This window comes from Coregonus lavaretus (genome assembly GCF_964263955.1).
Source record: "Coregonus lavaretus genome assembly, contig: HAP1_SCAFFOLD_4577, whole genome shotgun sequence".
Classification (NCBI taxonomy): Eukaryota; Metazoa; Chordata; class Actinopteri; order Salmoniformes; family Salmonidae; genus Coregonus; species Coregonus lavaretus.
In genome coordinates, this window is record NW_028157968.1 from 17,359 (window position 1) to 32,079 (window position 14,721).

The 14,721-nt window shown below is 43.2% G+C and overlaps 1 protein-coding gene across 1 annotated transcript; it reads right to left on the reverse strand.

Moving 5' to 3' along the window:
- Positions 1–3,985: 3,985 nt before the first annotated feature.
- On the reverse strand, positions 3,986–14,295 carry LOC311124588 (microprocessor complex subunit DGCR8-like). The gene is made up of 14 exons (XM_084198703.1): positions 14,183–14,295; positions 12,695–13,714; positions 11,453–11,621; positions 10,970–11,112; positions 10,368–10,737; positions 9,954–10,151; positions 9,676–9,777; positions 9,392–9,490; positions 9,170–9,252; positions 8,913–9,013; positions 8,706–8,812; positions 8,273–8,400; positions 8,000–8,113; positions 3,986–6,145 (listed from the first exon to the last, which is right to left on the reverse strand). The coding sequence occupies exons 2-14, from the start codon at positions 13,394–13,396 to the stop codon at positions 6,062–6,064; spliced, it is 2,400 nt and encodes a 799-aa protein (XP_084054829.1). The 5' UTR covers positions 13,397–13,714; positions 14,183–14,295; the 3' UTR covers positions 3,986–6,061.
- Positions 14,296–14,721: the final 426 nt, after the last annotated feature.

Sequence of the window (14,721 nt, forward strand, 5' to 3'; positions counted from 1 at the left end):
TTCAGGCTTCCTTGATGCATACCTAAAGCAGTGCAGAAATAGTGTATGTCTAAAATGTGTATTTTGAAATGAAATGCAGACTGTCTAGATGAAGCACACATTCAACTATCCCCCCCCCCCCCCCCCCCCCCCAAACAAGAACAGGACAGACGTTGGTGACATCCCAGTGATTGTTTCTCCATCACTGAAAGAGGAGAAGGCATCTGACCCCAAAGAAGATTTAATAGAGGGGGGGACAAAAGAGCCAGTAGAAGATGTGATGGACGGGGTGAAAACAGATGAACTCAAAGCTGAAGGGGGAGGAGAAGCAGCCTCTTCCGACCCTAATAATCTGTACCGCTACGTCCAAGTGGACCTCTTCACCTCTGAGATCTTCAAAGTGGAGATCCAGAACCTTCCCAAGTTCATCGGCTTCAACGACCTGAAGAAGTTCCTGGAGAAGCATCGCCTCAACCCACACAAGATCAAACTGTTCGGGAAGCAGACGTTTGCCTTTGTCACTCTCAGGAATGAGGAGGAGAGGGACAAGGCCATGAAGATGGTGCACGGCATGCAGTGGAAAGGCCGGGTGCTCACTGTGCGCCTGGCCAAACCCAAGGCTGACCCTATCCTCAGGAAGAGGGGGCGGGATGAGGCAGAGGGTGCCGGGCAGCCCCACTCCAAGCAGCAGGAGCCAGAGGAGGATGAGGCACCCCTCAGCGTGCAGATCGCCAACGCGGTGACGCCACTGTGAAACGTGCCTTTATGAGGTGCAGCTGAGGAGGAAGAAGCAGGAGGTGGAGGGGGTGCTGCAGAGACTGGTCAGGTACAGAGACATGTATAAACCCATGCCATGTGTGGCTTTGGTTCACATACAAAGAATGGCCTTAAGTGGGGCATTGATAGGATTACGGGCAGTCTATTGCATTATATCCTGTCTATTATTATATTCAGCCATGAAAGACACCAAAGAAATGTACTAATGAGATTACTTTATAATTCAAGTCCTTCCTTTGGTCTAATGAACGGAACAATTGGATGTCTTTATTTGAGTATGTCTTTATTAACAATTGATAAAGAGGAAAAGTGTGTTACTCAAACCACACAAAGGAAAACTGACTGTACATCATGTTATGTCCTCCCATTTTCTGTTATTACACACCGCCCGGGCAACGAAGGAGTGGCTTCGTAAGAAGCATTTCAAGGTCCTGGAGTGGCCTAGCCAGTCTCCAGATCTCAACCCCATAGAAAATCTTTGGAGGGAGTTGAAAGTCCGTGTTGCCCAGCGAAAGCCACAAAATATCACTGCTCTAGAGGAGATCTGCATGGAGGAATGGGCCAAAATACCAGCAACAGTGTGTGAAAACCTTGTGAAGACTTACAGAAAACGTTTGACCTGTGTCATTGCCAACAAAGGGTATATAACAAAGTATTGAGAAACTTTTGTTATTGACCAAATACTTATTTTCCACCATAATTTGCAAATAAATTCATAAAAAATCCTACAATGTGATTTTCAGGATATTTTTTCTCATTTTGTCTGTCATAGTTGACATGTACCTATGATGAAAATTACAGGCCTCTCTCATCTTTTTAAGTGGGAGAACTTGCACAATTGGTGGCTGACTAAATACTTTTTTACCCCACTGTATATACATATACATACATACATACATACATACATACATACATACATACATAAATATATATATACACACACACACACATATATACATACAGTTGAAGTCGGAAGTTTACATACACTTAGGTTGGAGTCATTAAAACTCATTTTTCAACCACTCCACAAATTTCTAGTTAACAAACTATAGTTTTGGCAAGTCGGTTAGGACATCTACTTTGTGCATGACACAGGTAATTTTTCCAACAATTGTTTACAGACAGATTATTTCACTTATAATTCACTGTATCACAATTCCAGTGGGTCAAAAGTTTACATACACTAAGTTGACTTTAAACAGCTTGGGAAATTCCAGGAAATTATGTCATGGCTTTAGAAGCTTCTGATTGACTCAAATGATGTCAATTAGCCTATTGGAGGTGTACCTGTGGATGTATTTCAAGGCCTACCTTCAAACTCAGTGCCTCTTTGCTTGACATCATGGGAAAATCTAAAGAAATCAGCCAAGACCTCAGAAAAAGAATTGTAGACCTCCACAAGTCTGGTTCATCCTTGGGAGCAATTTCCAAAAAGCCTGAAGGTACCACGTTCATCTGTACAAACAATAGTACGCAACTATAAACACATGGGACCACGCAGCCGTCATACCGCTCAGGAAGGAGGTGTTCGGTCTCCTAGAGATGAACATACTTTGATGCGAAAAGTGCAAATCAATCCCAGAACAACAGCAAAGGACCTTGTGAAGATGCTGGAGGAAACAGGTACAAAATTATCTATATCCACAGTAAAACGAGTCCTATATTAACATAACCTGAAAGGCTGCTCAGCAAGGAAGAAGCCACTGATTCAAAACCACCATAAAAAAGCCAGACTACGGTTTGCAACTGCACATGGGGACAAAGATCGTACTTTTTGGAGAAATGTCTTCTGGTCTGATGAAACAAAAATATTACTGTTTGGCCATAATGACCATCGTTATGTTTGGAGGAAAAAGGGGGTTGCTTGCAAGCCGAAGAACACCATCCCAATCCGTGAAGCACGGGGGTGGCAGCATCATGCTGTGGGGGTGCTTTGCTGCAGGAGGGACTGGTGCACTTCACAAAATAGATGGCATCATGAGGAAGGAAAATTATGTGGATATATTGAAGAAACATCTTAAGACATCAGTCAGGAAGCTTGGTTCTTCCAAATGGACAATGACCCCAAGCATCCTTCCAAAGTTGTGGCAAAATGGCTTAAGGACAACAAAGTCAAGGTATTGGAGTGGCCATCACAAAGTCCTGACCTCAATCCTATAGAAAATGTGTGGGCAGAACTGAAAAAGCGTGTGCAGAACTGAAAAAGCGTTTGCGAGCAAGGAGGCCTACAAACCTGACTCAGTTACACCAGTTCTGTCAGGAGGATTGGGCCAAAATTCACCCAACATATTGTGGGAAGCTTGTGGAAGGTTACCCGAAACATTTGACCCAAGTTAAACAATTTAAAGGCAATGCTACCAAATACTAATTTCTGACCCGCTGGGAATGTGATTTTTAAAAAAAATAACTTAACTCAGTTGCCGGAGATTAAGGAACCCGCTCGGATTTCACCATGAGGCCAATGCAGTGTTTAAATGTATTTGGCTAAGGTGTATGTAAACTTCCGACTTCAACTGTGAAGTCGGAAGTTTACATACACCTTAGCCAAATACATTTAAACACTGCATTGGCCTCATGGTGAAATCCGAGCGGGTTCCTTAATCTCCGGCAACTGAGTTACGAAGGACGCCTGTATCTTTGTAGTGACTAGGCGTATTGATACACCATCCAAAGTGTAATTAATAACTTCACCATGCTAAGGGATGTTCAATGTATACTTTAAAAAAAAAATGTATACCCATCTAACAATAGGTGCCCTTCTTTGCGAGGCATTGGAAAACCTCCCTGGTCTTTGTGGTTGAATCTGTTTGAAATTCACTGCTCCACTGAGGGACCTTATAGATAATTGTTTGTGTGGGGTACAGAGATGAGGTAGTCATTCAAAATCATGTTTAACACTATTATTGCACACAGAGTGAGTCCATGCAACTTACTATGTGAGTTAAGCACATTTTTATTCCTGAACTTATTTAGGCTTGCCATAACAAAGAGGTTGAATAGTTAGACTCAAGACATTTCAGCTTTTCATTTAATTAATGTGGTTTCTCTGTAGATATCTTAAAGTACTATTTGGGGCAGGATTAAACCGCATTTCAGTTTAATATCTCCTTGGTTGTCATCTTGATGCATGTTTTATGAATTACAAAATAAAAAGATCCACCTAAAACAAGCCCTGGTTAATTTGGACACACTAATACAGGCAGGGGTAATTTCAAAGCAGGAGCCAGCCTAAGTCATGACAATTTTATTTGCATAAACAAATTTCACTGAAAGTCAGCGTTCCCAAGTCGCTGTTACATACTTCAATTTCTAGGCAGAAATATTTCTAGCAATCAACTTGTTACAACTCTAAAAGGTAACAAGTATAAAAAGCATTTTCTTCACACACTAGGCAAGACAGAACACGCAAATATAAGGGGGGGAGCATTCAATACAACAGCCTTGTGCCCATGTACAATGGTGAAGTCTGAACAGATGCAGTAAACATTCAGGAAAAGCGCACACAAACCAAATACTTCACACAATGAATGCGCAGCAATTTATATTTTGTTCCAGCAGGTATTGCATCTTTATCCTTTCCTGTATATATAGATATTATTTACTTATGTATTGTATGCAGCAACCTACAGTATTCTATAAAAATGCATAAGACTGTATTTAAGCTTTGGTTCACACTGCTTCTTTAGCTATCGGATTTAATAATAATGACATGTAAGTATTTTGTTTGAGGTAAAGTGTGCCAACTTCATTTCCATAGATTGCCTTTTGCGGAAAGGATCGCAGTGATTCTACACAATGCTTGAAAACGTGATTGATCAGAACACACACACAAATCGGTCACAATGATGGCAAACAAACACACGTTACAGACGAACAACCCATTAAGACAATTCTTAATTAAAATCTGCACATGCTAAAGGCAATTCTTCCAGAACATCAATATTAATGTCTTGTCGTGTTATTACACATCTTAACTGGCTAAACAAATGCTGTATCAAGAGGGGCTTGGTCAATCCATTTCCCTTGAAGGGGGACTTGGGCCCTGTGAGTTCTCTGGAGTGGGAGCCCTTCATGAAATGGGTCAACTAAGGCAACATGTAGCCAATTGTTTCCCCATCTGTATATGGGTCCTTAAATGAATGGCTGAATAGTAAGAGTCTGCATGTTGTATGGTTTTGCTTTAATTTGTGTCTAAAAAAGAATGAAGCAGCTAACACCTAATTACAGAAACAAAAGTCAAAAAGTATAGGCCTTTTTAAATATGTAACAACTTTACCTTGTATATCTCCTCAATGACTACAGTACTTCAAGCTCTTGTGCTTGTGTTGTCTGCAGTGCTAACGTGAAAACAGGATCTTAGCTTGACAGACCAGCCTTATCAGCTGTCCATTGATATGTTTCATCCTGTATATCCAGAACAAAAAAGGCAATTTAAATCATTAGTCCCTCTTAATAGGTCTCGAAAAATCGTCCATTACATAATAAATTCAAAATGCATTTCTCGTACTAAGAACATGAGCATGTAACAAGAAGTATGACTCACTCACTTGAATTGTGCATTTGAAAATATAACTTTTTTTCTCTCCTTAACAGGTAAATGTTTCACGTGCAAATGAAAACGTAAGCTTGCCATTCTTTAGACGAAGCATACTCATCAAAAACCCTAATCACCCTCCAAATTATACACATCAACCATCAAACATCCAAATTACAACAGCATATAAATTGGTTTTCCACAACGTACCGGAATAGCAAAAGCAGAGACCTCAAACTTATCCCTTTGAATAGGCTATGCTTTAAGCATACAAGGAAACCTGTTCGAAAAGTATGGAGTGTATTAGAAATTCAATCATCGCAATATAAAAGAAGGGGGGGGGGGGGTCTAGTGGTTTTCAGCAGTCATTACTACACAGTAAACAGGCTGACAGAAATTGCTGTGGTTCATAGATACATGTCAAGTCATCTCAACCTGTCTGTCTGCAACCCCTGTGGTTCAATTTATAGAAGCTGCGTAGAGATCGCATCTAGAGGTAGATGGTTCTCACTCGACTGTCTGTCTGACTGTTAGTGCATCTGTCCTTTTCTTACCTGATCCACTAACAATGAACCAAAAACACCTTGGGGGTCAAATAATAAACAGCTTGGAGAAATAGTGCTAAGATGACCACCTTTATAGTATAAATGTGCTGTATTGCCATTTCACAATGATGCATAATTGGATGATAGATTGGTGGCGTGGTTTATCTGACAGTGACTATGGCTACCATTGGTCAGTGCCATGTTAGGTTGGTTGCAGTGATAGTTCCTAGACGTCAACAGTACAGAGCGGCTGACTGCCAGGCTGGGCCGACTCCATTATGGTCATCTTGGGCTTCTTCCTGGTTTCTGCCTGAAGCACAACAAAGACATCAGGGTCGTATTTATTAGGGCACACCGTAACAAAATGTTTTGCACCAGAAAAAAAAACAATTATACTTAAAATATATACGCACCAATTTCAAAGATTTTACTGAGTTACAGTTTATATACTGTAAGAAAAATCTGTCAATTGAAATAAATAAATTAGGTCCTAATCTATGGTGTGACTACCATTTGCCTCATGCAGCGCAACACTTCTCCTTCGCATAGAGTTGATCAGGCTGTTGATTGAGGACTGTGGAATGTTGTCCCACTCCTCTTCAATGCCTGTGCAAAGTTGCTGGATATTGGCAGGAACTGGAACACGCTGTTGTACATGTCGATCCAGAGCATACCAAACATGCTCAATGTCTGGTGAGTATGCAGGCCATGGAAGAACTGGGACATTTTCAGCTTCAGGAATTGTGTACAGATCCTTGCGACATGGGGCTGTGCATTACCACGCTGAAACATGAGGCGATGGCAGACAAATGGCTCGACAATGGGCCTCAGGATCTCGTCACAGTAGCTCTATGCATTCAAACTGCCATTGATAAAATGCAATTGTGTTCGTTGTCCGTAGCTTATGCCAGTCCATACCATAACTCCACCATGGGGCACTCTGTTCACAACATTGACATCAGCAAACCCCTCACCCACGACCCAATACAAGCGGTCTGCCATCTGCCCGGTACAGTTGAAACAGGATTTATCTCCAGCGTGCCAGTGGCCATAGAAGGTGAGCATTTGCCCACTGAAGTCAGTTATGGCGTCGAACTGCAGTCAGGTCAAGACACTGGTGAGGACAACGAGCACGCGATTTCCTGAGACTGTTGTGCAGACCCAGTTTCATCAGCTGTCCGGGTGGCTGGTCTCAGACAATCCCACAGGTGAAGAAGCCGGATGTGGAGGTCCTGGGCTGGCGTGGTTACATGTGGTCTGCAGTTGTGAGGCCGGTTGGACGTACTGCCAAATTCTCTAAAACGGCGTTGGAGGCAGCTTATGGTAGAGAAGCTTTGGCAACAGCTCTGGTGGACATTCCTGGAGTCAGCATGCCAATTGCATCAGTGGTTGTGTGACAAAACTGCACATTTTAGAGTGGCCTTATTGTCCCCAGCACAAGGTGCACCTGTGTAATGATCAGGCAGGTTAATCTGCTCCTTGAAATGCCAAACCGTGGATGGATTATCTTGGCAAAGTGTAAATGCTCACTAAAAGGGATGTTAAATTTGTGCACAAATTGAGAGAAAAAAAGCTTTGTGCGTATAGAACATTTCAGGGATCTTTTATTTAAGCTCATGAAACATGGGACCAACACTTTACATGTTGTGTTTATATTTTTGTTAAGTCTATTTCGAATTGGACAAATTCAGGTAGTCCTTCCGTTTGTCAGTTCTCTTCCATTTGGTGCCTAATGAATACAACCCAGAAATTGTCATAACAGTTTGAACTGCTGCACCGAAATGTGAGCAACTTACATTAAAACATCCTTCAAGATCATTATCCAGGCCACACTTGCATACAAACCTGATTTATGACAGTGTCTGAAATAAGGTAAGGCTGGAGCAACCATAGGAAATATGAGTAACACGACAGTGCAGATATATGGCAAATGGAGCAAAGACCAGAAGAATTGCAGGTGTGTCAGAAAGCGGGGGAGATCTCCCTGTCTAGGTACCTCTATGTCCAACAATGGAGTAAGAGCAGCTTAGGTAGCCTGACAGGGTTATCAGACAGATGTATAACTCTCCAGTAAGAAAATCCCTGATGAGGCCAAATGCAAAGGTTACACCAGAGACCCAGGATCTAATTGGAGCTCCTCCTACACTCTACAGCTAACACTTACCCTATCCTTAGCCAGTTTCTTCATCTCCTCTTGCAGTTTGTTCAGGATGTGAAGATTTGGCCTGTTCTTTTTGGCATACTGCTGAAGTTCAATCACACTCTTATCTGAATTTTCCTGCGGAAAACACAAAAAACGCCATCATTTATAGAAATGAGAGAGACGCACATCTGGTTGAAAGAGAAGCAGCATATGCCACCCTGACTTAAGACCTCCAACAGCAGTGGAGCAGCTGTGCTGAGGAACAGTATATGGAGGTGTACAGGTAGTACCTACCTTCTTCACCATCTTACTGCTCTCTTTGCCGTACATGCGGAGCAGTGACCCCCAGTTCTTCACGTGGGGGTGCAGCATCTGTAGGATCTTCTGCGACGCCAGCTGCTTCCCCACGCGCTTATTCTTGCCTGGAAAACAAGACATATACATAGAGCAGCTGCCATTAGTAATGCTAACTAGATTTACACTACATGAACACAGATCAGCTTAGAGCAGGGATATGCTGATCCATATATAGTGTATATACAAAAGCGGAAACATGGTGTCCAGTGTAAAAGTTGTCAGAATTCTCTATATATGGCTCTGACAAAACACACAGAGCACTTGCAATTAGTAATGCTGCTTTTACACTACATTACCACAGAGCGGCATGGAGCAGGTTAGGTCTGGGACTTGCTGTGGTGACTGGAGGGTCAGTGTGGGGGTAACTTACACCATCCACGCACAGTGTGCTTGCCACACGTCATCACATATTCACTCTTCTGGTTCTTCCCTGGGATCACCTCAAACTTGATGCTGGTGTCACCCATTCCATGGTTTCTACATGGCACAAGAGACGGTTGAAATGTAAGGTTAATAGATTAATCAGATCAGAACTAGAAATTTCAATTATTCTTACACCTCATGTCTTGAGTCTTACCTCTTAAGGCACTCGTGTAGAATCTGATATGGCGAGAGTAAGCCTGCTTTATTGGTTAGTTCGTACACCCTTGAATCTTCAATACTGATATGATTAAAATACTGCAGGAAACAAAAACATGAATGGACATTAGTATTCTTCCAAATTACCAACCAGCTAGTAAAGTACAATGTTATAACAGAGACATGTTATCAGACCAAACAAGACAAAACATTGATTTAATTAAAGGGCCTTTCCAATGATTGGCAGGCTGATACCTCCAGTTCATCCCCTTCTATCAGCTTCTCCTCAGACGTCTGCTTCACAAAGTCAGGGATGAGGATCTCCAGTGTGGCGCGAGCTACAAGGTAGACGCATCAGTAAATTACAAGCGAAAGTACCTGTTTATGATTTAAATTTTTTTATAGTTTACAGACAACCGTTGCAGCTGCTTCAGAGGATAGAAAATCAAATAATGACAGAATATGAAAGTACTGTACCAGCTTTATTCTTGGCAAGTTTTTTACTGCTTGCAGTTCCTGTGCCATATGTCACACCGTCTATAATGACTGAGGCGCCAAAGGGTTCACTTGGGTTCTCTGGAGGAGATGGAAAACGAGGATTCATTTGGTGTAAACTGCATAAAGGCCCTTTCTCCAGTCAGTGCTTTGGTGATTTGTTTGGTTTTAAGAAAAACATGTCACTTGGACAAGCTAGTTGAAATCAACATTATGAAGGGGAGAAAAGAGAGAGAAAAATCAATCAATTAAAAAGAGGGACTTACCACATTCAAAAAAGTTGTAAACAGGTCGGACCTTTAGGACACGTTGCATATATTCATGTAGGATGCAAACTTCAGATTTCCCATTTGGGTTAATGACAAACTCTGAGAAAAAGAAAGAGGGAAAGAGTTGATGCGATTAGCTCAATACTCCTCACTGAAATAGTTATTAGACTATGTACGCATCCAAAATGGCACCCTATTCCCTAAATAGTGTACTACTTTTGTGAATAGGGTGCCAATTCAGATGTAACCTATGGTTCTTCTTCTGCATCTATTACCTTTCTTGGTGGGGGTATCTGATACAGACAGAGTGATAAGTTTCTGGTTGGCAGGCAGAATGGGTCTCTCGGACTCGGCCTGCTTCCTCTTCATGTCCCTGTTAAACTGCCTGCGCTCTGCCCAGGTACGGAACTTCTTCACTGTCACTTGTTCAAAGTCAAAGCACTTCTCCAGGTAGCTGCGGAACTCCTCAATTTCTGGCGGGGTTTCAATAAGGGAGGGGTATCGGTTAGATTGTTGCTTTAGAAGCCAAACTAACTTCACGCAGATAGGTGTTCTTATGAAATACCCACCAACATATTTGTATCCCCTACGTTCACAAGAAATTAAACATACTAGCCATCAGCCATGGCATTCAAAACTTCTACCTGCTGGCAAGACAACCGCTCATCATGGAGTGTGTTGACCCTTACCTATGGATTCATCTTTGCACACCTCCACCTTGGCCCTGAACTGTCCCAGTGCCCCCTGGGCCATTTCACAGGAGTGGGGCATCTTGCCGTGCGGGACTGGGCACCTCTCCATGGTCCCCTCTGTGACCAGTCCTGTCTCCAACTCCGCCTCTCCCTCCCCCAGGCTCAGACCCAGGGCCACAGTGGTAGGGTCCTCCTGGGCCGTGGAGTCAGGCTCGTCTGGTCTCTCCAGGGAGTCTGCCTCTTCCCCAGGCTTCACCGGAGACACCTCAGCGTTGGGCGTCACCTCTCCATTCTGTTGCTTTTCCTCATGATCCTTCATCTTCCTATAGTGCAGGCAGGGGATGCTACTGGTGGGAGGGTCGTGTTTCTGTACACAGGGGCACGAGGGGTTTGGTTAGAAGTAGGTTGTTACAGTTGTTTGAGAATAGAGAAATAATGGACATTCATCCTTATTCCTTTAGTTTGATCATTCCTACCAAAAACTGAAATATAACACCAGTATTCAGTGTATAACAATGGGGTTCCTGACATGTTACTAACCCTCTAAAAGATTCAAATGTACAGCAGTTTCCATCTGTCTTATCTCTTCCACGTCTTACCCTGATGCTCCCGGTCCCCAGGAAGTAAGGTCTGGACCAGGTCACCACTCTGGTCTCTCTGTGCAGGTAGACTGGAATGCCAGAGTTATGGAATGTCATGATCCATCCATCAGGTAGTGGCTCAGTGGGTGGACGCCCACGACCTGGGAAACACACACACTCACTCATCACTACACATCCGCAAGCAAACACCACACACACACACGACTACACGTCTGTAGACAGACATGACTACACATCTCACACACTTATTTTTCTTAAAACTGCATTGTTAGTTAAGGGCTTGTAAGTAAGCATTTCACTTTAAGGTCTACACCGGTTGTATTCGGCACGTGGCAAATAAAATGTGATTTGATCAGTGTCCTCTCACAAACGTGATGATATGCATTCATAAGGTATGATATGAATGCATAACATCATTATGTGCCAGCCTTAGATACACCGTTACCAAAGGCAGATCAGCGCCAGACATCCACCACTCACTCTTCAGGACTGTTTTAATTTTGGTCATCATGGGCTGAACGCCTCCCTCCCCGTCCGACGCATGGTCACTGTCCCCTGCATACTCAGCAGCCCCCTCTGCCAGGCGCATCTTTTTGGGCATGGGCATGCCCTCCTCCAGCAGAGCGTCTACATCATTGTCGAAGTCCTCCTGGAAAAGACTGTCGTTGAGCGCATGGGGGAGAAGGGAGGGGTGGGGGCAGCCCTAACCTGTCATGTTTTCCATTCAGTTTGGGCTATGCCATCTTGTCATGAGAGAATTTCAAGTCATATTTGCAACCAATATCTGGCATGCATAACAAACATAAAAGCGTTGGAAACAAAGTGGATGAGGGGAGATTCAAATCAGGTTCAACTTTTGAAGACACCAAGCATACCAACTATATCAATCTCAAGTAGAAAAGAGAGGATTTCCATCAAGAATCAAAAGTATGATGCAAAAGCCCCCCGTGTAGCACAGTTGGTAGAGCATGGCGTTTGCAACGCCAGGGTTGTGGGTTCGATTCCCACGGGGGGCCAGTATAAAAATGTATGCACTCATTAACTGTAAGTCGCTCTGGATAAGAGCATCTGCTAAATGACTAAAATGTAAAAGCTGACATTTTGCTGGTGACATTGGAATAAAATGACTATACACTATTACCCTTTTCACATTACAGAGCCAAACCGTACTGGGCTAACATCATTACTAGAGCCTGTCCGATATATCGGTCCACCGATATAAAATCGGTTGATATTGGCTTTTTACCGCTATATTGGACGACAATTCCACCAATAAATAGGATGAAAAAGGGAATTTTATGCTTATCTGAACACTGGCAGCCATTCTCATGATGTGTCATTCATTTCACAATGTAAGAAATGAACATTTTAAGCATATTTCTTGGACAATTGCTGTTTTGGATGGCAATTTATGAGAATGCAGTATGGAATTTTTTTTCTTTTTCATTTCCCCGGCGTAAAACAGTATGTTTTAATATTTCAGTATTGGTAAGTTTGGTACCCCAAAAAATCGTTATCTGTATCTGACCCCCAAAAATGGTTATGCATCCTCCATAGTTGCTGGAACTGTGCTGGAAATGACGATGTGAAAAGAATATCCAAGCCATTACGGTTTCGGGTTAGACCCTACAGTGTGAACAAGGCACAAAAGATTAGTGAGTGGATGATGATGATGATGATGAGGCTCTGCAGAGGCAAAGATGGGGCCCCTTGGTTACGTACCTCATATGAGTAATTCAGGTTCTCCTCGTCAGCGTTCTCCTGTTGAACCATTTCCTCAGACCTGAAACCCCCCTGCTCCACATTCTCCGTATGCAGGAAGTCCTGACTGAAGTCCTCCAGCTCGTCCAACACCGCAAACTCCACTTTGTTCTCCAGGTCTGCCTCCGCCCCTCTCCTCCCTGCACTGCCATCGACCGTCCCGTTCCCCAGCCCTGAGCTACCCTCAACAGCCTCTAGCTCTGTATCGGCATCATGCAACTCACCATTAAGGCCCTCTGAGCTGGTCTCCCCTACACCACCACCCTGACCTATCCCTGTGTACAGCACCTTCCTATCTTTGCTCCTGCTGCTATCTACGACGCTGACACTGATCTTAATGTCTTGTAGTAACTTGAGCTCTGGCAGGAACTTGGTGATGGGGGGCGCGTGGCGGGCTGTTCTAGGGCACGGTGCGCTGGATTCGGCCTCATCTGACAGGTTATTACTTAAGGTTATGGAGCCCTTGGCGAGGAGCCCCAGGCCCTGGTCCCCTGCTGGGGTGTGTGTGTGTCCATCACCACCAGAGCTAACGTCCATTTCCTCTGCGTCACTGGACGTTTGCAGGGGAGGTGGTGGAGGCTGCGCTTTACCATTAAGGCCCTCCGAGTTTAAATCATCAGGTGGCTCCAACGGCAAGGGGGGTAATATATCATCTATCTCCATGTTGACTGTCTTATGAATCCCTAAATATAACAAATTATCTATGGGTCACCCTGACTCTGTTTTGGCAACCTGTTCTCATAAGCTTTTAGCTAAAATGCATGCAGAAGCACATTGTACACAAGATTTCGAACGAAACAACTTCCCTGTGTTGACCATGTACCAGTGTTGAATATGCTAAGCTGACTACATTGTTCTTTTCATTAATGTAGACAGCTTTTTAGAATCACTGTCTAAATTATTGGAAATCACAATGCATTCAGCTTATATTACTCGGATCTAGGCACTGCGAATCCTCCACTGGCGAATCCTCCGTCAGAGCTAGAAAAAGAGGGACACAAGTTAGTCAATAATTGAAGCCAAGACAGCAACATTGCAGTGCAAAAACATGTAGCCAAGGCATCTATGCACATTATGCAGTATTTTTATGATGGCTTACTAATGCCAAAACCACAGGCCAAGCACTGCCAGATAAATCCTTGCTTGATTGCAGAATGCTAACGATAGCTCGCTGTCTGTGTAAGATATTTGGAAAACTGGATTCACCCTACAAAGTCAACTAATGCAAAAACTTTTGCTACTGGTTAGCAATATGGGGCACCTTCAAAACTGAACGATTTCAAAAGACGACCATCAATTTGTATTGTCCTTCTACGCACTAGCCAAGCTAACTTTAGCAACCTGGCTAGCTTAGCTCAAACTTGAAGCTAAGCGGTTTTTAAGCTACACAATTAGGTGTCGAAATGACTGGGCTAAACACAGAAACAACGAGCACATTTGATCACTCACCTATATTTTATTTACTCCATTTTCTTCCCTAAGCTAGCTAATCTAAATTATTTTATTCTTTTGACGAGGCCAGACAGATCCCTTCCCCGTTCCGCCATCTTGCAGACAGCTGCAGACTTCTTCTGAAACTCCACCCCCAATACCGGCTTTTTGAAGATTGACCGGTGACGAGTCCAATCACCATTTAATTCAAAGTGAGCACACTAATCATCAACCGACAAAGGCAGGCCTTGCCTCACTGCGGGAATAAATCGACCAATCAAACATTAGAATAGATCACAGTTGACCAATGAGAACGGTAGGCACAATTGGGGTTGCGAAGTGCAGTGACCACATACTGTCGCTAGGTGGCAATCATCTCCACCCATTGTCTTCACCAGAAACATTGTATGCAAAGTAGCGGTCAGTAAAATAAGATATATCATAATATATGAAACATTGTATACAATTTGATATTTGTTTTGATGCATAATCTATCCACTGATAAGATTAGAACCCTGCTGTTTATAATCTGCATAAAGCCTCTGACCAACTCTCAG

Excerpts from the sequence above, each read along its gene's own strand:
- LOC311124588 (XM_084198703.1), bottom strand. The coding sequence starts at position 13,396 with ATGGAGATAGATGATATATTACCCCCCTTGCCGTTGGAGCCACCTGAT. Across the intron at positions 10,152-10,367 it reads GTGCAAAGATGAATCCATAG|AAATTGAGGAGTTCCGCAGC; the intron begins GTAAGGGTCAAC and ends AAACCCCGCCAG. Across the intron at positions 8,813-8,912 it reads CTACACGAGTGCCTTAAGAG|AAACCATGGAATGGGTGACA; the intron begins GTAAGACTCAAG and ends TGTGCCATGTAG.